This window comes from Eptesicus fuscus, chromosome 3 (genome assembly GCF_027574615.1).
Source record: "Eptesicus fuscus isolate TK198812 chromosome 3, DD_ASM_mEF_20220401, whole genome shotgun sequence".
Classification (NCBI taxonomy): Eukaryota; Metazoa; Chordata; class Mammalia; order Chiroptera; family Vespertilionidae; genus Eptesicus; species Eptesicus fuscus.
Genome location: NC_072475.1, coordinates 2,192,280 through 2,214,766, shown reverse-complemented (window position 1 = coordinate 2,214,766; position 22,487 = coordinate 2,192,280). Strand labels below are relative to the sequence as shown.

The 22,487-nt window shown below is 56.9% G+C and overlaps 1 protein-coding gene across 1 annotated transcript in view; it reads right to left on the bottom strand.

Moving 5' to 3' along the window:
- Positions 1-584: 584 nt before the first annotated feature.
- Positions 585-22,487, bottom strand: part of MRPS6 (mitochondrial ribosomal protein S6) — a 55,732-nt gene continuing 33,829 nt past the window's right edge. The window contains exons 2-3 of the mRNA XM_054713513.1: positions 14,229-14,368; positions 585-1,116 (exon numbers count right to left, since the gene is read on the bottom strand). Of these exons, the coding sequence (XP_054569488.1) occupies positions 927-1,116; positions 14,229-14,368 (330 nt within the window). The 3' untranslated portion in view covers positions 585-926. The remainder of the gene's footprint in view (positions 1,117-14,228; positions 14,369-22,487) is intronic.

Sequence of the window (22,487 nt, the reverse complement as noted above, 5' to 3'; positions counted from 1 at the left end):
GCCCCCCGGTGTCCCCAGGGTTAACAGGGGGCGGGCACCGGGCTGGCGCTGCCCCCCCCGGTGTCCCCACGGTTAACAGGAGGTGGGCACCTGGGCTGGTGCTGGCCCCCCGGTGTCCCCACAGTTAACAGGGGGCGGGCACTGGGATGGCGCTGGCCCCCCGGTGTCCCCACGGTTAACAGGGGGCGGGCACCGGGCTGGCGCTGGCCCCCCCCCCCCCGGTGTCCCCAGGGTTAACAGGGGGCGGGCACCCGGGCTGGCGCTGGCCCCCCGGTGTCCCCACAGTTAACAGGGGGCGGGCACCGGGCTGGCGCTGGCCCCCCCGGTGTCCCCAGGGTTAACAGGGGGCGGGCACCGGGCTGGCGCTGCCCCCCCCCCCCCGGTGTCCCCAGGGTTAACAGGGGGCGGGCACCGGGCTGGCGCTGCCCCGGTGTCCCCAGGGTTAACAGGGGGCGGGCACCGGGCTGGCGCTGGCTCCCTGCTCCTCAGAGTCCCTACAGTTAACAGGAGGCAGAGAAAAAGCCTTGCCCACACCCACACGTGACCCTGTTTATTACTCAGATCAAACGTTACACAACACCGCATGACTTTACAATCTGAATATTTTATTTTGCATGGTTATACAGTATGAATGATTAGCTCACAATCCCAGATAGTTTTGTAAGTTTTGTTCTTCAAAATGGTGTTAAGTGTTGTAGGGCAAAAATATTACATTTAATGTAACAAAATCAAGAACGATGTATTTGACTGGGACAGTGGCTCCAAGCAAGCCATTCCCCCACCTCTCCCAGCAAAGGGGGTCAGGAGCTAACAACACCCAGACCCTCACATGGCACCTGACACACTTTCATGTAAAGGTCAGGCTTGTAAATTATCATCCATGATGCTCAGAAGTGAGAGAGGTGAATAGAAGGCGAGGAGAATCCTCACTTCCTCTTCTTTGTGGAATACAGTTTTTCTTCAAGTGGGACCGGGACAATCCCTTCACACGCCTTTACTTCCTGGGTCAGAGGGTGTTTTACAATATTCGGTCTGATGACATCAATATCTCGAGACAAGTGCTCCATCATGCTTTCAACAGTTGTTGTTGGTGCATAAAAATCCACCAAGAAGTACCTGCAATAAAACAGAAATTCGTGAATTCCTGCATTCTGAAATATAACACTCCCACTCTTTGGGTCAATGCCTTCATTCTGCCCCTCCCAGGTAAAGACATCACCTACACAGACGCATACTGCCAGCTACCAAGGCATCGGCTACACACAGATGCATCCTACAGCCGACCAGCTAAACACGTGTGCTGGCACGCCCAGCCTCCCTGTCCCCGTGTCCTTCCCCATTGCCCTGTTGTGAAAATTGGGGTCCAAACAAACTTTAGGGTAGCAAAAAGCCTTGTGACATCACATACAGTGGGAAACAGTAGAGAGTACGGTGAGGTTATGGGGCAAACAGAATATGCTGTTCAACAAGACTGAACTTTTCAACAAACCATTAGCTGGTGTTTAAACATCTATTAGGTATTCTTCTAATTTTCCAAATGATTTTACAAGTGACTTAATGCACCGAAGAGACATAGTGAGACCATCAGCTACACTTCACAAACAAGGAAAAAGATGAAGACCGGCCTGGGACTTGTATAAGACAAGTGCACATTCAAAACTGACCAAGAACAAAAAAATTACCTCCCCGTTGTGGGGAAGGAAACAAACATCCAGATCCTGGAAGCCCAGAGAGTTCCAAGTAAGAGCCCACAGAGACCCACACCAAGACACATTACAACTGAAATGACTAAAGTTAGAGGCAAGGAGAGAATATTAAAAGCAGCAAGGGAAAAACAACTTGTTACATACAAGGGAACCCCATAAGACTACCTGCAGCCTTCTTCAGCAGAAATTTTGCAGCCAGAAGGGAGTGCCACAATATAGGCAAAATGCAGAAAGAAAAGCTTCTGGCCAAGAATACTGCACGCACCACCGGCCGGTGGGGCTCAGTTGGCTGGGGCGCCATCCTATGCACCGAAAGGTTGCTGGTTTGATTCCCGGTCAGGAGACATGCCCAGGTTGTGGGTGTGATCCCTGGCTAGGGCATGTACAGGAGGCAACCGATGGATGTTTCTCTCTCTCTCTCTCTCTTCTCTCTCTCTCTCTCTCTCTCTCTCTCTCCCTCCCTCCCTCTTTCCTCTAACAATAAAAAAATAAAAAATCAGTAAAACATATCCTCAGTTGAGGATTTAAAAAGAAGAAAAAGAATACTTTATGGCAAAGTTACCATTCAGATTGTAGGAGAAATGGTTTTCCAGATAACCAAAAACTAAAGGAGTTCATCATTACTAAACCTGCCTTACAAGAAAGGGACTTATTTCGGCTGAAAAGTAAGAGTGATAATTAATAACAAGAAAACACGTGAAATATAATACATCTCACTGGAAAGGTGGGTATATAATAAAGGTAGTAGATTTATCACTTATAAAGCTAAAGAAGGTTAAAGGCAGAAACAGTAAAAATAACTGTGGTTATGATAATTAGCTAAGGGACATACAAGGTAAAAGCTGTAAAGTGTGGCATAAAACGTGGGGAGAGTAAAAATGCTGAGCTGTGGAATGGGAGCAAACAAGTAGTTAGCAACCTAAAATGGATGGTTCTGGATGTAGCTGTAACATGAAGCCTCATGATAACCACCAAGCAAAAGCCGACAGTAAATACACAGAGAAAGAGGAGGAACGTAAGTAAACCACTAACTAGTCATCAACCACAAAGGAAGAGAGCAAGGGAAGGAACAGGGCAACTACAAACAGCCCGCAAACCATTAACAAAAGGGCCATCAGTACTTACCCATCAACAACTACTTTAAATGTAAATGGACAAAGTTCGCCAGTCAAAGACACAGAGTAGCTGAATGGATAAAAAATAAAACCCATTTATATGCTGCCTACAAGAAACTCCCTTTAGATGTAGGGACACACGCAGGCTGAAGTGGTGGTGGGATGGAACAAGGTGTTCCATGCAAATGGAAACAAACTAAAAAGCTAAGATAGCTATACTTATGACAGAGAAGGGCATTACATAATAATAAAGGGGTTAATCCGCCAAGAGAATGTAACACTTGTAAACATGTATGCACCCAACATAGGATTATCTACATATGTAAAGCAAACATTCAAAGACCTAAAGGCAGAAACAGACAGCAATACAAGTAAGGGATTTTAATGCCCCACTTATCAATGTATTGAACATGCAGACCAAAAACCAGTAAGGAAACATCTGCCTTAAATGACACATGACACCAGATGGACTTAACAGATATACAAAGGACGTAACAGCCAAAAGCAACAAAACACACATTCTAGTTAAGTGTACGTGGAATATTTTTTGGTTATATCATATGTTAAGCCACAAAACAAGTCTTTTTTAATTTAATTTTTTATTTTTATTCATTTCAGAGAGGAAGGGAGAGGGAGAGATTGAAACATCAATGATGAGAGAGAATCACTGATCAGCTGCCTCCTGCACGCCCCCTACAGGGGATCAAGCCTGCAACCCAGGCATGTGCCCTTGACTGGAATTGAACCCGGGACCCTTCAGTTCGCAGGCCAATGCTTTCTCCACTGAAGCCAAACTGGCTAGGGCACAAAACAAGTCTTAATAAATTTTAAAAAATTAAAATAATGCCAAGCATCTTTTCTGACTACAATGGTATGAAACTAGAAATTAATTACACAAGAAAATCTGGACTATTCATAAATATGTGGAGATTAAATAACATGCTACTGAACAACCAATGGGTCAAAGAAGAAATTAAAAGAGAAATGAAATGTGAAAATACCTTGAGATAATGAAAATGAACCAACAGCTTTTCCTTGCTACCCAAAAGTAGACCACGCCCATGAAGTCTTTCGGAAGCCGAAATGGACCAAGTGAAGAAGCAATTATTATTAATTTATATGAAAAAGATTTTTAACGTTCCCAGACCCAAAATTTAATGTACATACAATGTTTCATTTCATTCCCACAGTCAAACTCTTCATTACACCCGTGCTATGCTGAGTGTGACTCCCAGACGAGCGCTCTCGGGCCGTACGGATACACAAAATCAGCAGCAGGTCCGGGTCCAGCACAGATGCCCAGACACAGCTCACAGCTCGGCAGGGCCACCCCTGCTTTAGAGTGCGCATGCCTCTGTACCGGCTGCCGCAAGACAATGCTAAATCCTGTCCTACTGATGAGCATTAACAAAACCCCATACCCATTCCCGATAAAAACTCACAAACCACAGAAAGGACCTTCAAGGACCTTCTAAAGAGCCTCCTTGAAAAACGACAACTAACAACAGACTAACTGGTGAACGTCTGAATGCTTTCCTCCTGAGACCGGGAATACACACGAAGCCTGCTCTCCCCACTTCACCATTTTACTGAAGTCTGCCAGCGCGATAAGGCAGGAGAAGAGGAAGTAAAAGGCACCCAGATTGGTCAACAGGAAGCAAAACGGTCTTCATCTGCAGAGGTCATGACTGGGCATAGAAAAATCTGAAGAAATTTACAAAAAGATATTAGAACTAATAACTGACTTAGTAAGCTTACAAGATACAATGTTAATATACCAAAAATAAAACCAATGGTATTTCTATATCCTAGCAACAAGTAATCAGACCTTGAAATTAAGATAAAACACTTAGGAATTAATCTGACAAAAGATGAGCAAGGCCTGTACACTAGAAACTACAAGCGGCTGTGAGAAGAAATGAAAGAAAACCTACATAATGGAGAGGTACGCTGTGTCCATGGGTAGGAAAATTCAAATTTATTTAGATGCCAATTCTCCCAAACTGATCTACAGATTCAAAAGAACCCCAATCAAAACCACAGCAGATTCTTTTGTTAGAAACTGACAAACTGATTCTAAAGTTCCTATGGAAATTCAAAGAACCTAAAACAGCCAAACTAACTTTTAAAGAATGGAGTGCAAACCTAACACTACCTGATTTCAAGACTAATTCTAAAGCGATGGGAACCGAGGTAGCACGTGTTCGGATACAGGCACACACATCAATAGGACATGGAGCGAGGCGTCCATAGCAGACCCATACATGTACAGGTATGTTTTAGACAGAGGTGGGAGGCAGCACAGTGACAGAGGACCGCCCTTCCCACCAGTGGCACCGCAGCAATTCCCTCTCCACACGCAGAACCGTCAGCCTTCAGCACCGCTCAGGAGGGATCACAGGTACCCCAAACGGACAGCATCTACACGTAAAACATAAAGCCAGGAAAGTTAAAGGAACACAAGAAAAACCCCTGTGGCCTTGGTGTAGGCAAAGATTCCTTAGACATGATACCAAATGCACAACCCATAAAAGAAAACACGGGATCAGTCAGACTTCATCAAAATTAAAAACTGCTCTTGGTCTTTTTTAACTGCTCTTTGAAAGATGCTGTTAAGATAACAAAAAGATAAGCCACAGACTGGGATCTGTAAATCGCGTGTTTGATAAAGGACTTGTTTCTAGAATATAAAGACCTTAAAATTTTTAATTAAAAATGTTTAATGGGTGTAAGACATGAAGTAACCTTTCACCCAAGTTATCCACCGAAGAAGCAGCACAAGAAAGATGCTCACTACCATCAGCCGCCCTCCAGCGCGGTTAACACGAACAGCACTGACCACACCGGGAGCCGGTGGGACCGGAGCGGCCCGCACTCTCTCACCTGCAAGCGGGAACGCAAGATGAAACAGCCGCTTGGGGAACAGTCTGGCGCTTTCTTGAAAAGTTAAGCACAGCCCGCCATGACGACGGAGCCTCCATTCCTAGGTTCTCACCCAGGAAAGGTTCAAGTGCGTGTCCACAGAACAACTCGTACGTGAATGTTCAAAGCAGCTTTACTGCTAACAACCCCAACTGGAAGCCACATGACGTCCATCCACATGGAACCCAATAGGCAACGGGCGTGTCCATCGATGGCCTGCTACTCAGGAATAGCGAGACCCCACGGACACGACCCCTGAGAACCTCATCGTGATTCTACCGAGTAAAAGAAACTGGAGTCGGAGAGCACACGTTGTGTGACTCCACGTCAGATTCTAGAAAACAGGAACTAAGCTGCCGGACGAAAGCAGCTTGGTGGTTGGTTGCTAGGGACTCGGGAGAGTCACCAGAGGCAGGAGGAAGCTTTAGGGGGACGACCCGTCTACCCTGACTGGGCTGATTTCATGGTACGGCCTGTTTCAAACCCTATTAAACGGGACAGTTATCCTATATAATAAGAAGGCAATATGCAAATTGACCCTCACACCCTCACAAGATGGCTGCCTATGACCAGGCCGGCGGGGGGGTTAGTGAGGGATGACCAAACGACTGAACAAGCAGGCTGTGTGGGGCAACCAGGCCAGCAGGGGAGGCAGTTAGGGGCGACCAGGCAGGCAGGCAGGTGAGCGATTAGGAGCCAGCAGTCCAGGATTGTGAGAGGGAGGTCCCGGATTGGAGAGGGTGCAGGCTGGGCTGAGGGGATCCCCCACCCATGCACGAATTTCGTACACCAGGCCTCTAGTATTTCTATATTGACTAAGAGATGGCACGCAGAAGCTGCATGGGCAGGTGTGGTGGTGACAGGTGGTGACGGGCGGTGACAGGGAGCAATCAAGCTGATGAAGACTCCAGAGTTTCTTGGTGTGACGCTCTCCTGGCCTGCAGCGTCCTGAAGCAGCGCCTTGCACATGCTCACTGGCGAGACCGCCACTGGAGCTTGCTCTGAGATCAGACCCCGGCTCGTCCCAACTCTCCCAGGCTTCCTCCACCCGGTTATTTCTACTTCAGTGGCGGGCACCAGGGTTACAATCACCCAACGTTTAATTATTGATCCTGCCCTGAGGAAGGCTCTGAAATAAAAGTGTGATCAACCTTGAACTATCTTCTCCTTGCCAACCCCAGCCATTGCCCCACTCCCCATCCCCAAAGAATGCCGCCGCCTGGTGGCCAGGTCAGGGCCGTCCTCACTCACAGCCCAGCACCTTTCTCCCTGTCTTACACATATTCCCACACTCAGCCTCAGACCCTGTCCTCTCCAACCACCATGGACAGCTGTGGCCTCCCGGCTGCCACGTGGCCGTGCACTTCCTTCCGCAGCAGGCAGCTTCTCCGGACACGCAGGCTTCCTCCCTGCGCTCCGGCCTTCCCTGCCTTCTGTCTGTTTCTAGAAGAGTCTCACTCCTTTGTGTGCAGACCGTGAGGCGGTGCTGGTGAACACCACAGACACAGGCAGCCAGGGGGGGTCTTACGTGGGCCCGATCCATCCAGGCTGTGCCCAAGGCACCCTCCGTGCCTCCAGCCCCGCCCTCGGGAAGCCACGGGCCTCCTGCTCCCCGAGCTCAGCCCCCTTCTGAACGCCAAGCATTCCAGTTGTTCGAATGCCCCGCGGAGGCGGGCAGCCCCCTCCTCCTCCCCGCCCAGCTCCACCGGAGGCACTGCGGGGGGCGAGCTCCGGAGGACACAGGTCTCTGAGAAAGTGTGTGCACAGTGGCCAACAACCAGCTCAGCCCACAGATCCGTCCCAGCCGCCATCCGGAAGCCATGGGAACCGGTTCCCACACACGGCCTCACCACGGCTAAGGGCACACCCAGCGCGTCACACGTGTGAGAAGCAGGCAGAGGCGGCCAAGATGGGAGCCAGAAGCCAAGAAACCCAAACTCTCAGCTACGAACCGAAAGGGAAGGTGGCACGCAGGACTTGCCCGCGTTCACAGTGCCTTTACCTCAGCAGCCCGATGGGGGGGGGGAGGCGGAGTGGGGTCCAGTGGCCTCTCCCCGGCGATGCTGCGGCTCCAGCAGTTTCCACGTCTCCCCTGTCTCCCCTGCCGCTGCCCTGAGCTTACAATGGCTAGTCCCGGTCACTCGGCTGGAAGTGGCCATGGCCAGGGTGCCGCAGAGCAGGGCCGTGGGTCACAGAATCACAGCCAGTAAATGCTGGACAGGACCCTGCAGACACTGCCCTGCGACCCTCCTGCTGCTTAGGGGCCGTCTGCCGGGCCACAGAGTGCGAGGCAGCCCCACACCCCAGTTCCCACTGTCAACCCGGCCCGTGCCCGGCAGCCCGCATTCTGGAGGTTTCTCGGGAATGAAGAGAAGGCCTAGAAAAAGGCCGGGGATCCCAGGCTCGGCTTCGGAAGCTCCTGTTACTACACAGCCCTGCAGCCTTCTCTTACTTAACCCCCCTGCCCCCCACCAGGCATGGCCCTCCGCCAGCAACCAGCCCCAAACAGGGCAAGGCCCGCCAGCCAAGGAGCCCGCGCCCACACCACAGCCGGGCAGTCCCTTCACCTATCACCTGCTCACCTGGGCCCGGGGCTCCCGTGGGCAAAGGAACAGAACTGCCGTGGCCTATTACACCACGGAAATTTCCAGAGAGGACCCGCCACCGACCGCGCCGGGAGGAGGTCCAGTCACACCGCACGGGCGGCCCCCCTCCTCCTCCCGGGAGCCCAGTCCTCTCCCCCCACCAGGAGAGAAGCAGGCAGACGTCCAGGACAAACGTCCAGGACAACCCGCCTGCCCCAGGGGCCCACCGGGCTTTCCCACGCAGGAGGCCGCACGTCCCTGCGGCTGCCGGTGTGTCCGCTGTCCTCACGCGTGTATCTGGGACAAATGGGCCTGGTCACTCACACCTCCTATGGCAAACCCCAGACGGAGCCAAGATGGAGGCACGTGCAGGGGCCACCCCCCTGGCCCCCCACTCCCAGCACAGGAGGGACGCGGCCAGGACAGCGCTCCCCGCTGCTGCGCTCCCACTACAGGCGGCCTGAGCGGCACGAGATTGCAGACACGAGGGCCCAGCGCGGCCTGCATCTCCCTGTTCACAGGGAGAGTGCGGCCTGGAGAGGACCTTGGGGCGGTGGGTCCGGCAGCTCCCGCTGCCTTCCCAGGACAGCACAGACCGCAGGAGTCAGGGTGAAGCAATGACCTTGAAACTCCCTTGACACCGCTCCCTGCAGGCTGCTGAGGGTTGCCATGGAGAAACCACTCTGCAATGCAGATGAGCGGCTGTGCCAGGGGCCAAAGGGGCCTGAGTTTCCAGAGGCTGCGGAGCCCTCAGCCCCACCTTCCTCCGCCCGGAAAGGAGGATCCAGGGCCCGCGACCACATGCCGCGCCAAGTGCTTCATCGCTGCAACACAGAACCCAAGTCACACCCCCGGACCCGTTCCTGCCGCCCTCCTCACCCGGGGAGCTGGCTTCGGCGGGCTGACCCACAGGGAACAGTCTAGAATTACCGCAACTGCCGCCCCCGAAGCTGGCCTTCCCATCGAAACAAGTCATCAAGCTCTCCCGACAGCCGCTCCCCTAAGACCCACTGCTGTCCGCCCCCCGCCCTCACGGGTCGCAGGCCCATCCCAGCCTCCCGCCGGCGGGGCACTGAGGGGCGCTGCCCGTGTGTGTTCCGGCCCGGCCGCCGCACCCACGCGGGAAACCTGTGGAGAAGACGGAGCTCCCGGCGGCACCGCCTCGGCCCTGGCGGAAGGAAGGAGGCTGTTCGGGGGGAAGGACGGGGCTCCGGACTCCGGCGCGTCTCACCCCAGATGCCGTGCCCACCGCGGGCAGGACAGGCCCTGTTTCATAGGCGGGGCTGCCCCTGGGGCCACGATGACTGACAACCTACCCACCTCCCGAGGCCCCACGGCCGGAGACTGGCTCCCCAGGACTGATGAGCCCCAAGTGGAGAGGGCCACCGAGAACCCCACCCTGGGCGGCTTCCGGAGCCGGCCTCGGTGCTTTCGGCCCTCTCCCCTGGGCCCTCACCCCGGACCCCGGTCGGTCACAAGCCCCTGCTCCCCGCCCCGTGCTGAGGGAGGGAGGTCTCCCCGCAAAGCTCCCACGTCCAGGCGGTGCTGGCTTTGTCACTTCACTGTCTCAACGCTGTTTACAGGTTTCCAGAGCAAGCGCCTGCCTGAGTGTGAGTTGGGTTCTTTGTCTGTCAAACAGTCACACACTCACTCACAGCCTCCCTTCCCCCAGCAGACAAGTGGAAATTTCCACTGAACTCTCCGTGGCTCGCGGTGGGAAGGGGAGGGGGAGGGGAGGGGAGGGAGGGGTTTGGAGCCAAAGCATCTTGGAGCCTTTTGGAGACAGAACACAGACTGTCTGGGTGCCAGTCCTGGACTCTGTGGGTCAGACCCGCCGAAGCCAGCTCCCCCGCGGCAGTGAGCCCCACCTCAGACCCAGGCCTCTGCACGGAAGGCCGCGCCTTCTCCCATCTGCCGGCTCCCACAGACAGCCACGGCCCCTGCAGGCTCCTGCACACCTGGCCCCGCCACTAAAGCAGCCCCAGGCGGCCGCGGCCCGCCCTGCGAGCCCACGGGAACCTGCACACAGGACGGCGGGCTGCAGGCCGGACTACGCTGCCGCAGGCATGGGACATGGGAATGCACAGGACATGGAAATGCCCGGGACATGGGAGTGCGTGAGACATGGGAATGAATGGCAACGTGGGAACACATGGGACATGGAAATGCATGGGACATGGGAACACATGGGAATGCATGGGAACATGGGATTGCATGAGACATGGGAATGAATGGCAACGTGGGAACGCATGGGACATGGGAACACACAGGACATGGGAACACATGGGAATGCACGGGAACATGGGGCGCTGGCCGCTGGGAAGACCACAGCAGGGCGTCCGTCTCCGCGGGGCTGGGCCAGCTCTCCGGAGCGGGCTGCACACACGGGGGAGGCGTCAGTCAGATCGCACTGGTCCCCAGAGCCAGCTCTTTCATCACCGCGACCACAGGGCGCTCATGCGTGCAGCACGTCTTGGCTGCTCACACCCAGTCCCATTTCAGAGCGGATGAGGAGAGGGACGGACCGGGAGGAAAGCCTCCCGGGCTTGTGTTCCCAAGTCAGCCGCTTCGCTGCCGCCAGCAGGCAGGGCCAAGCCGGGCATCCTTACAGGCAACGCAGGCCGGCCGGGGCGGCCACGGCCTCTGCTCCCCCAGCAGCAGCCCTCCGGGGTCTCGGGCCAGCCCATCGGGGGGAGGGAGAGCTGGACCAGCAGGCGCAGCGGGAGGCACCGGGTGCTTCTGCAGCCACTGCTGCTGAGACCCTGCGTCCAGATGAGCGCCGCTGCCACCGCCCCTCCTGCCCGTGCGCCGGCCCTGTCTCCCTCCGCACCCCCGTGCCCGCCACAGGTGGATGAGTGCAGGGCACGCAAAGGCACACGGAGAGATCTAGGGGCCCCCTGAGGCCGAAGCAAACGCAGAGGGAGTGAACCCAGGCCTCCTAAGAACCCGCGCCGAGGCCTGCTCCGTGGTCTCCAGACACGGCCTCCGGCCTCCACCTGGACAGCAGGGGCAGAAGACTCCCCCCCCCCCCCCGCCCGCACCCCAGCCTGGCCCACCTCCCCCCAGCACCCCAGCCTGCCCCCCACATACACCCCAAGCCTGGCCCACCTCCCCCCACTTCTGGCACCCCAGACTGCCCGCCCCCCACACCCCAGCCTGGCCCACCTCCCCCCGCCCCCGGCACCCCAGCCTGCCCGCCCCCCACACCCCAGCCTGGCCCAATAGTCAACTGCTCCCTGTTCCTAAACGCACCGCACCAGGGGACAGCTGACGTGGGAAGTGACTTCCCTGGAAACAGTCTGTCGGTTTTCAGTCAGGTGACGCCTGAGATGCCTCCGTCCCTGACGGAGGAGGCCTGGCCGGGCTCCCTCGGGGCCGGCTGGAGCGAGCGCGGCACTGAAAACGTGCGCTGTCACCTCCGGGACTGAGCCGCTAGCCATCAGGTGGTTCCAGCGGGAAAACAGGTTCCCAGGACGAACAACAGACTCACAGACAGATGTTCTGGAATGTTCCTGGACTGTAACGACTGTGTTTTTATTTTGGGCATAAGCTGCACGCGTGGGCCTGATGCAGTCAGCGGCAGCAGGTGCCCCTCCAGCGGCCGCCGCGCCCTCCGTGGCTGAGCCCATGCGGGTCTCTCCACGGAAGCCCTTCCCCACCCCGGTTTCCCTTCCGGCCGGCGTGGCACGTGTGCGGCAGCGGTGTGATGCGGGGAAGCAGGGGGGTGGGGAACGGCAGAGGCAGTCACCCCACATGAGGGGACGTCCCTGACAGACGCCTGGCTGTGAGCGGGGCAGGCGAACCTGTGCGGGTCCTGCCCTCTCGGCCGGTGGTGCCCGGCAGGTCGGCCACGTGTAGGGAAGCCCCCAACGCAACTGCAAACTGGAATCAGCAACCACGACCGTCACAGGAGCCGCCCGAGGCCCAGGAGTCCGCGCACACCTCTTCTCCCCGCAGCGCCGCAGCGCACACGCAGAGTCTCGGGGCACCGGGGCTCAGGCAGCAGCCACGCAACACCGGCTCCCACACAGCAGCCTCGGGACGGGGTCAGGGCCCCGCCAGAATCCAGGCACGGCCGCCAGGCGGCTCAGGAAGAGCTGCTGACTGTGCGCCGGGCTCCGGGCCGGTGAGACCGTGCGAGGTCCCGCACCTCCCTGACGCAGACACCGCACCTCCCTGACGCAGACACCGCCCCTCCCCGACGCAGACACCGCACCGCCCCGACGCAGACACCGCCCCTCCCTGACGCAGACACCGCACCGCCCTGACGCAGACACCGCACCTAGCCGGCCTGGGGAGCCAGCACTTCACAGACCACTCGCTGGGGAGCAGTACCTCCCACAACACCAGACACTGATGTACCCCGAAAACAGCGTCTACAGAGGCTCCTCGGGGCGCCCCCCGCCCCGTGTCTGTGTGTAGCGCACACCTGAGAACGCTGCTTCTGCGCAGCCTGAACGGAGGAGGACAGGAGGAAAGCTCAGGTGAAGCGAGCTCGGGCCGCGTGCCCCGCGCAGGACCAGGGACGGCGATGCTGTCTTCTCGGCTCTGGCTCAGGCCCGGGGGTTTTCCAGGACCGGAATCTGTCTGACCCACGAGGGAGGCAGCGCCAGCCCGCCCAGCGCACGTGGACACAGCTGCCCAGGGTGCGGTGCTCGGACGCAGCAGCGCCACCCACCCGGGAGAGTGCTGGTCACACCGACCCTCCCCGCGCCCTCCCCCAAAGGGCAGAGGAGAGCGCCGGCTGCACACCCCGGAAAGCACACGAGGGGACCCTGACTCCCCGGTCAGTGCCTTCCACCAGAGAACCCGGCTCGCCATTCTCCTCTTTAAACGAAAAGGCAGAAGGATCCATACGCAGCCTTGCTGTGAAAACCAAACCCCTTCATGGTTAAGGCTTTTTTAACGTTACACGCAACCTCCATCCGCACCGTTACTATGACGGTGCAAGAGGAACAGCCACTGTGCACGCACGTTGCCTAGCAACGCCTCAGGCACTCTGCGGAGGGTCTGGAGAAGCAGAGCACAGCAGACAGGTGCAGCCACCAGGGGAGCGTGCAGGGGCCCGGCTCGGCAGGGTTAACGGCAGTGAGAAAGCCCCAGTGAGCGGCCGCCGCCTGCCCCACGGACCCTCCATCGCATGAACGACTGCCTCCACCTTCGCCACCCCTACTCCAGGGAGCCCAGCAGTTCGAGAGGCCCTCCCTCCGACCAGAAACCAGGGCTTAGAGAGCTTCGTACCAACTCAACAAACTGGGCTCAAAGAATTCTCCACAGGACTGTTCTGCTACAGACTCACGTCCTTGGCATGGCTGAGGAAGTGGTTATATATAGGGTGTCCCAAAAATGTATACACACTCTGAGTAATTAGCAAGGCAGTGTTTGTTAAAATACATCTCATTTCCGAGATGGAGCTCTCGGCTGTCAAGCTGCGCACGCACTTTTTGGGACACCCTGTGCTGTGTGACAGAAGTCCCTCACCGGGAGCTGTGCCCGTGGCTGAGCAGGTGCCGGGGCTGGGCGCTGGGCGCAGCGCGGTCGGGACACCTGGGCTTGTTGTCTGCAACCTGCATGTCCACAAGGACGCACTGAGCACGTGCACGACACACCGCTCACGAGGTCTCTTCAAGGCCAAAGGGAAGGAAACGCCCGGGGAAAGCGGTGCCGAGGGTGACAATGAGACTTCTCCCGCAATCGGAAGCTTGCACGCCCGTTGCTCCCAGCCCGACCTGTGTGTGTACTGATCACAGGGACGGGCCGGCATCACCCCCACCCGCCTGCCGCGCCCTCTGCTCGGCCACGCAGCTGCCCACGCCGGGCGGCGGGACCAGTCCTTTCTCAGAGGCGCTGCGCAGGCCCTTCCGGAGCCGCCCCGGCTCCTCCGCTCAGCGAGGACTCACCCTCCTCTGTTGTGCCGCTGGCTGTGGGCAGAGATCCGATAAGGAAGCGCCCGCTCCCCCAGGTTCTCCAGGTTCCTCACGACCGCGCCCCTGTCCATCAGGGCTTCTATCGTCCGCTTCAGCGCAGCAGCGGTCTCCGGCTGTTTTGTTCCGTTTGTTTTTAAAAAGAAGGAAAAAACACACAGAATCAACGTAAGAACTGGAACGACAGGTCTGTCAGCTCTAACCAGAACAGCTCTATTGGGAGAAACCTTGGGGTCAAAGCAACAGAAACGTGGGCTATCTTAAAATTAAAAAAGAGGAGAGGGAGAGAGCGGGAGAGAGCAGGAGAGAGAGAGAGAGAGAGAGAGGAGAGAGAGAGAGACTGACATTTACTGTACAGAAAGCGGGAGCTCACAGGTGCGAAGGGAGCTCTGCCGCAGCCGCCTCGCAGTTCAGGGGCCAGAGCAGCTCCGGTCGGGAGGCAGGAGCTCGGGGGGGCTCTTCCGAGCGCCGTGGCCGGATGGAGCAGCGCCAGTCACGGTCCGGCCTGGGTCCCACGGCTCCCAACTCCAGCTCCAGGGACGAGCATCCTTTTGGCAGGACACAGCCCATCCCACCAAAACCACAGCCGCGGGCAGGCTTTCCCCCACAGAAACCTGGGCGGCTGCAACCCCAGGAGGCTGATGGGGCCCCCCCTCTGCCCGCACGGAGCGCACACTGAGAGAGGGGTGGCACAGACGCCCGGGCAGCGCTGGCGGGAGAGCACGGCGGCTGGGAGGCCGGTTCGCTGCTGACAGGGAGCCGCAGAGGACGAGCGACCAGGCTCGGCACGCAGGGGAGGCGCGGAGGGCGAGGCGCACGAGGAAGGAGCAGGCGGCCCAGGGCGGAGGTCAGGACAGGAGGTTTGAGAGTAGGAAATGTCCCGCCATAAATCCCGTCACCCAGGGAGGAGACTCTCCGCACGGCACACAGCCACGGGGCCGATGCCGTCCCGGTAACCCCGCTAACGTCATGGGACAGGAGGAGCGGGTGGCAGAGGGCACCGGAGGACGGGGCGCAGAGGGTGTGGTTGGGACACGGGAGCCTGCGATGCCGCAGCTCCTGGGGGGGCGGGGCCCCTCGGGATGCAGCCTAAGCTCCGAACAACAGGCGGGATCAGTTACACCCAGGTCCCCGCCGCCCAGGAGCAGGGGTCCCTGCGGAGGGGGCGTGAGGAGGAGAGAAGCGCAGCAGGGAAGCTCGGAGCACAGACAGGGAGGCGATGGGGAGGCCCAGAGAGCTGAGGACACGGGCCTCGGCGCGGAGAGGGGCAGCGGGAGGCGGGGGGCCCCGTGGTACAGGGTTCGCAGCCAGGAAGCGCAGCACCCGCGGGGCAGAGTGTGAGCTGCGTCAGGAGAGAGGAGTCCCAGCGAGTCAGCAGTGAGCGGTCAGCTGCGAGGTGGCAGGGCTTGCAACAAGGACAGCGATGTGGCGGCTGTGTTTGCTGTCACTGCTGCACGCCCCACTGGCCCGGGGTTCCACTGTTACATATTTAACTTACACACACACACACACACACACACACGGCCCGGGGTTCCACTGTTACATACTTAATCTACACACACACACACACACACACACACACACACACACACACACATATACAGTGTGGAGGCGGGGCTCTGAGCGACGCGATGCCTGCGTGAGGCGGGCAGCTGGCCTGCAGGAAGGCCTGATGCGGGAGGACCAGTGAGGACGCGACGTCGGGAGGAGGCCCGAGGGCCCGGAAGGAGGGGACACCCCTCCCAGCACCCTGGGGGGTGCCGCACAGACCCCGCCGTGCAGGGGGACCTCGGGAAACGCACCTCCCGGGGCTCAGCCTGCGCCGGATGAAAACTGCAGGCCACGTCCGTGTGCGTCCGGGAAGCCGAGCTGCGCGGAGCACGGGTGCGGGGTCAGACAGAAGCTGTTCCCTTCCCCTGCACGTGGCGGCCCCCCGGGATTTTAAAAATGCCACGGGAACCTGCGCCAGCCTGAGAAAACACACTTCCCGAAAACAACAGAAAAACCTTCACGCTGACACCCACTGGGTGGGAGTCTGAGGCGAGTGCTGCTGCGACTGCGCACCCCTCCTGCGGTGTGACTCTCCCGCATCTCACACGTGGTCAGCGTCGCAGGCGCCGCACTGCTAACAGCAGTGCAAGGTTCCATGTCATTAAAAATGCTATTTCTTGACCTGGTATCACACCGGTTACCTTGTGATGAGGTGGGTGAACAGTCTCCAAATAAGTAAGAGTTACAAGAACAAAACAAACTGACTGATTACTCCTAGTCCCCTCATTAGCTACCCGAATCACACATCTTGGTTTTCGTTTGCGCTATTAAAAAGGAATGTGTCTCATTACCTCTGGTCTTTTTAAATTCCAACTCAACTATTTACAGCATAAAACACGGAGACCCTCTTTTGAAGGAAGAGCTTGGGAAGTAAAATACTTTCTGTCTAAAAAGGGGAAAGCGACCCAGTAAGAATGTAACTTAGGAAAATATCAAAACCCATTGTCTGACTTTGGTATGTCAAGGTCAAATCATCAACTACTAGAAGAGACACACTCATTTCTCTGTCATTCCAAACTAGCCCCAAGTTCGAAAAGCGAGGTGAATGAAGGCGGGGTAAAACACTTCCTGCTCACTAGGGAGCTCAGCTTCTCCCACATGCCCGGCCTCGTCACTAACGGTGGGGCCAGCGCACCAGCCCGTCTGTGCAGACAGAGCCTTCGGGCCATGGCGCCCGCGGCCACGTCCAGGAGAGCCCCCGGGGCCAGCAGCCCACTGGGTCACTACCTGGCACCTTCCGCTCCGCACTGCCATGGCTGGAGGGAAGCGGGCAAGGCCCCCTCCACGCAGCCCACATACCCGGACAAAACCATGGCAGGCCACTGAGTTACAGACAGGGACCTCCCCGTGGGGTGGGCCCCCAGGCAGAACGCAGGGCACCAACCTAGCAAACGTCAGCTGGCTGTCCCAACCTCCACAGCATTCAGAAGGGGGTCTGCAAACTCACCAGTCCGCCCAGCAAGCTCGTGATCCAACCAATCCAGGCTGCCAACTGCAACTTTCCTCACTGAAGTAAAATGTTTAGCCCTAGCCAGTGTGGCTCAGTGGCTAGAACGTCAGCCCGGGGATTGAAGGGTCCCGGGTTCGATTCCCATCAAGGGCGCGTACCTCGGTTGCAGGCTCAATCCTCAACCTCTGTCAGGGCACGTGTGGGAGGCAACCAATCAATGTTTCTCACACTCTCTCACATCCATGTTTTTCTCTCTCTCTTCCTCTCTCCCACTCTCTCTAAAAATCAATGTTAAAACAAATATCCTCAGGGAGGATTAACAAAAAAGAAAATTCACCCTAGACAAAAGTAAAATCAATTTTCGATCTTATTAATTACTGAAACGACTGGTATTCAGTCTACAAAAGAAGCCGTGGAGGAAACCCAATAGCTGGCTTCAACTATCCGCAGGGTTACTATGCAAAAAAATATTTTACTGGATCCCAAGGGTTAAAGTGGGATCGAAGGGTAGAATCACAGAGACACGAGCCTTCCTGTACCGAGAACACCTCTCTGGACCTCACAGCCGCGTGGGAGCGCAGCAGCTGCCTCTGAAGCTGACCTACGAGCCCACAGCGCACAGACAGGCCACCACCCCGGTCCCTCTCCTCACGGGGCAGGAGGCAGGCCTGCTGACTCCTGTCTGAAGTCCCTGCCCAGACTGAAGTCCAGGACCACTCTGCCTCTACACGTCATCCCCAAGTCGCTCTGAAATGAAACCGGCTTTTGTAAAAACGACCAACTGCACGGCAGTGAGGAACGCATGCTACCAGTCGGTGGGGGAGATGCTGTAGGAGGCGCTGCACCCCTGACCCTGCCGATGGGAGTCCGGTGACGGCGGCAGGGGCTCCGGAGCCGAGCCCGTGCTGCAGCATGAGGAGTCCGGCCTGCAACCATCACTGGGAGGAGCCATTTCTTAAGGCCCCGAATGTCCACCTGGAAACACGCCTCTCGGCGTGTCTTCCCGAAGACCAGGATTTCCCAGCTGCTCACGGCGGGAGCCCCCTCCACCGGCAGCCGTGGGGCCTGACAGTCCCTGCTGGTTAAAAACATGGAGGCAGCCACGAAGCAGACGCAGCGCGTCAGCAGGAAAGGCAGCTGAGCCAGGCGCCGCTGGAGCCCGAGGCCCCCTGCTCCCGGGACTCAGGGGGGCAGTGCTCCCGACGGGGGTCAGGGACCGCGGACCAGCCCACACCCTAGACCCTGACGGCGGGCACCCACCGCTCGGGGAGGCGCAGGGGGTCTGCTGGGGTCGGGCTAACAGCAGGACTAACGCCAGGAAGGAGGCTCAGATGGAATTTACGTTTGGGGTGGAGTCGGCGGGGGCGCTCGCTGGGCCTCGGACAGGGAGAAGCCATGGGTTTTTTCTGCTCGAGGCAATATTTTGACGAGAACATTGCAATTTCAGTTTCTTCCCTCACCTACGCTGGTAAAAACGTAAACTTCTGGAGGGCAATGTACCAATAAAGATTAGTTTAAAATGTGTGCGCCTTCAATCCGTCACTCCTAGGGATTCACTCCGAATGTGCCCACGGCCCAGGACTTAACTATGGGAACACTGGCCGCGATGCTGTCAGGACAGGGAGCGAGGGGACACATAGGCAGCTGTCCGTTAACAGACCGGTCCAATACATTATTTCCACTGACGGGACAAGTCCTGTGCAGCCATTAACACACAGGGGTGGAGCCTCAAATGCTGACATGAAAATACTTCAATAATAAAGAAGTCAGCATGTGAGTCAACCTACATTCTCTTCCAAAGAAAGACGTTAATGATGTGCACACACAAAAAGGAAGTCTGGATGAATATGCAGAAAAATGCTATTAGCTTCCTCTAGGTAATAAGTATTCTTTTATTAAACACTTTGTTATCTGATTCATTTTGCAATGAAAAGGCGCTCAGAAACCAACGTGTTGTAGGGCAGACTGAGTCTTGCTTGAAGGACTGCTCCCCTCCATCAATGCCAAGTGCTCTTACAACAGATGCCCAGCGGGCACTGCGTTAGGGCCCGACCCTCCGCCGCAGCACCGCGCACTCCCTCGCCGGCTCCGCACCCGCGGCTGCGGGATGGTGCAAGGCCAGGGCGGCTCAGTGGTTACGGAGAGCCTCGCGGCCGTGCTCTGGCATCGGGCTGCCACCGCGGCGGCTCGTCTCTCGGGAATTGGGGGAACGAGTCTGTGAGTCAGGGCTGGGCACCCCGGCCCTGGAGTCAGGCAGCCCACGGGACGAGGTGAGGAGGAAGTGAGAGCAACTTGCTCCTTCAAAGGCCACGTGACCAGGACTGAGTGTCTGGAGACCCGGGAAACCTAACATTAAGATGTGCTCTTTAAGGGCAGTGATGAAAATAAGGAGCCCAGAGCAGAATGGGAGGAAAGAAAGACCCGAGGAGCAGGGGCCCGTGGCTGTGAGCTCAGCGCAGAGCAATGCCACGGCCGCGGCAGAGCACACGCCAGCCGGCTGAGGGTGCGGGCGCAGGGGCAGCAGATGGCCCGCGCCGTGGCTCCAGCTGCAAGGCAGGCAGAAGCCTCAAGAGCATGAACGGGCTTGCCTACTCTCCCACGCAGGGGCATCGGAGGGACTCTGTTGCCCCACGAGCTCAGCCAGGAATGCCTGCACCATACCAACGGCCAGCACCTAGATCTCCAGAACGAGCCCACAGAGCAGGAAGGCAGGCCTGGCTGATGGGCCTGAAGCCACCGGCTGTCAGTGACTGTGTCTAGGTCAACACAAATCTGTGCAGCTCAGCCACACGGCTTGTTCCTCCTTAGTCCACTGGTGTCCGAGGTCTCCCGTTTAGGCATATCGTTTGGAGGTCATTCTCGGTCACATCTGGGGGCCGGTTCCTCTCAGGATGTGGTAAGTCCGAGGACAAAGATGGCATCGCACACACTGGAATCATCCAGGGAGCTAGCTCTAAACACTAGATGCCTGCGCCTCACCCTCGGAGATTTCTCCTCAGTTGGCCTGGATTTCAAAAATCTTGGGCAATAGAATTGTTTCCAGCGCCCAGGTGCACACCAAGGTGAGAACCACATTCCGGAAGGAAGGGGCTTGGCTTCGCATCCCCCCAGGGTAATGATTATGAAGGATTTTCAGCAACCATCTCCTCCAGCTCTAATTTAAGGGTCGTAAAGCTCCCCTTTGCTCCCAGAACTAAGAGCCCCCCTTGAATGTGAAAGAGCAATGACAACCCCCACAGGTGACTGCTTGTTAATACCACTCCCCCAGCAGGCACGGCAGACCCACGGAGCCCGTGCTTCCTCATCGGAAGACATTCCAGAACCCACCATCTGTTTCCTGGGAGATTTCCATTTCCGCCCTCCCCACGCCCCTCCAGATGCGCATACAGATGAATACAAGGAGCCGGAACAGAAAGATTGGCAGGAGGCCTGTTACTATGGCAGCGAGTAAATGAAATGCCGAAGCCCATGAAACGGATAGGGAGAGCAGGGATCAGGTGGACGCCCCCAGCTACCTGTCTTGCTGACGGCTCTCCTTCAGGCACATTCAGTCCCTGCCTTCAGCCTCCTAGAGAGGGAAGAGGACACTCGGAGTGAGTGACAGGGAGGCCAGGGAGGAGAGGCAGCAAAGGGTTTGACTCTCTTATGACCAAAGGGTTGTAAGAAAATTCTGCTTAGATCTGGTGTCTTCTAAACATCTGTGTATGGGATTAGCAAAAATACCAGTTAGGTGACTGGTTTTAAAAGGCAGAATCAGAAACGCGGGCTTTGAAGAGTCGGATTTGCACACGAGCTGAACAGACCGAAGGCGTGTCCACCGGCTGGGCCGCTCGGTGGTGCTTCGTTCCAGCGGTGGAGGAAGGCAGGTGAGGCGCTGCGCTCCTCTGGGGAGCAGGGAGGAGGGGGTACAAGCAGAGGGTCACAGGAACCCACCCCCTGCAAGATGCAGCCCCCTCCTACAGCGCCCCTCCTTGCAACCCCAACGGGTCCCTTCCATTCCACCCGCCTGCAGCGACTACTCAGGAGCACCCTCCTTCCCGCACGAGGCCCCTGCAGGCTGCAGGCCGAGAGGCACAGGGCGCCCCATAAAGGTCTGACGGACACATGAGCCAACGAGGAAAGGGAGAGACAGCGGTGCGAGCTCTACCTGCACTGAATCAACTAGCCAGGAAGCCAGGATGAAGCCAAGTCATGAGATCCGAGGACAAGTAAGATCTCTGTTGCAGAGGAACACAGCAACATTTTGGGGTGGGGGTGGGAGAGAGGCAGAGATGCATAAGGAAGCTAACACACAGCGTTTTAATCAAAAACAGCTGCAAGTTAAGGAACCAGGAGTGAGCAGGTGAAAGACAGAAAAAAAAGACATGGTGGAGACTCATAAAGGTGCCTCCAAACATCTCAATAAAGATTCGTGGGCCAGAATAAAAAAAAACAAAAAACAGTGGACGTTGAACTTCTAGTGTGTGCAGGGAATACTGCAATAAACCCGGACTGTGGGAGCTATGAAAACTTCTGGAACCGGAGTCAGCAAGCTCCATGTAGAGACACGAGGCCTTCACTGAGAATCCGCCACCGGCCATGACAATGAACCCTCAAAGCAGAACTGGGAGGAAAGCCAGGGCGTGGCCGCCCGCGTTTTGCCTGATGTTTCTCATCCCGCAGTCTCTAAGAGCAACAGCACCTGGAGCCTACACTCAACTTGGAGGCCACATGCAAAAGGGGATGGCAATTGCCTCAAAATTATCCCCCCAAAAACCTTAAAAAGTCAGTTTTGCACCATCATAGTAATAAGGTAAGCAAGAACTACCAATGGATGCTTAAGGTAGGGATTCAAGTTTAGTGAGGAATACGTTACTGACAGTCTCCAGTGATCTCCCCACAAATGACTTCTTACGAAAAGGAAAGAGGAAGTTGACAGCGGAGAAACCGCGGACCACTGGTGGTCCGTGAGGTCCGGAAGGTTGGCGACGCTGATCTAAACCAAGTATCAAACCTGATGTCAACCATAACAGGACAATGCGTCACCCGCCCCCCAGTGTGAAGCAGTGAGGACGTAGTGGTTATGTTGACTTCCCGCCCAAATCCAGTGATCTAATCGTGAGGAAGCAAACAGATCCAAACTGAGGGGGCGGTCACAGAATGACTGTCCTCCAAATGTCAAACACCTCAACGCCCTGACAGACAGAGGCTGAGGAACCCACCCAGATTAAAGGAGACAGATGCAAACACTAAAT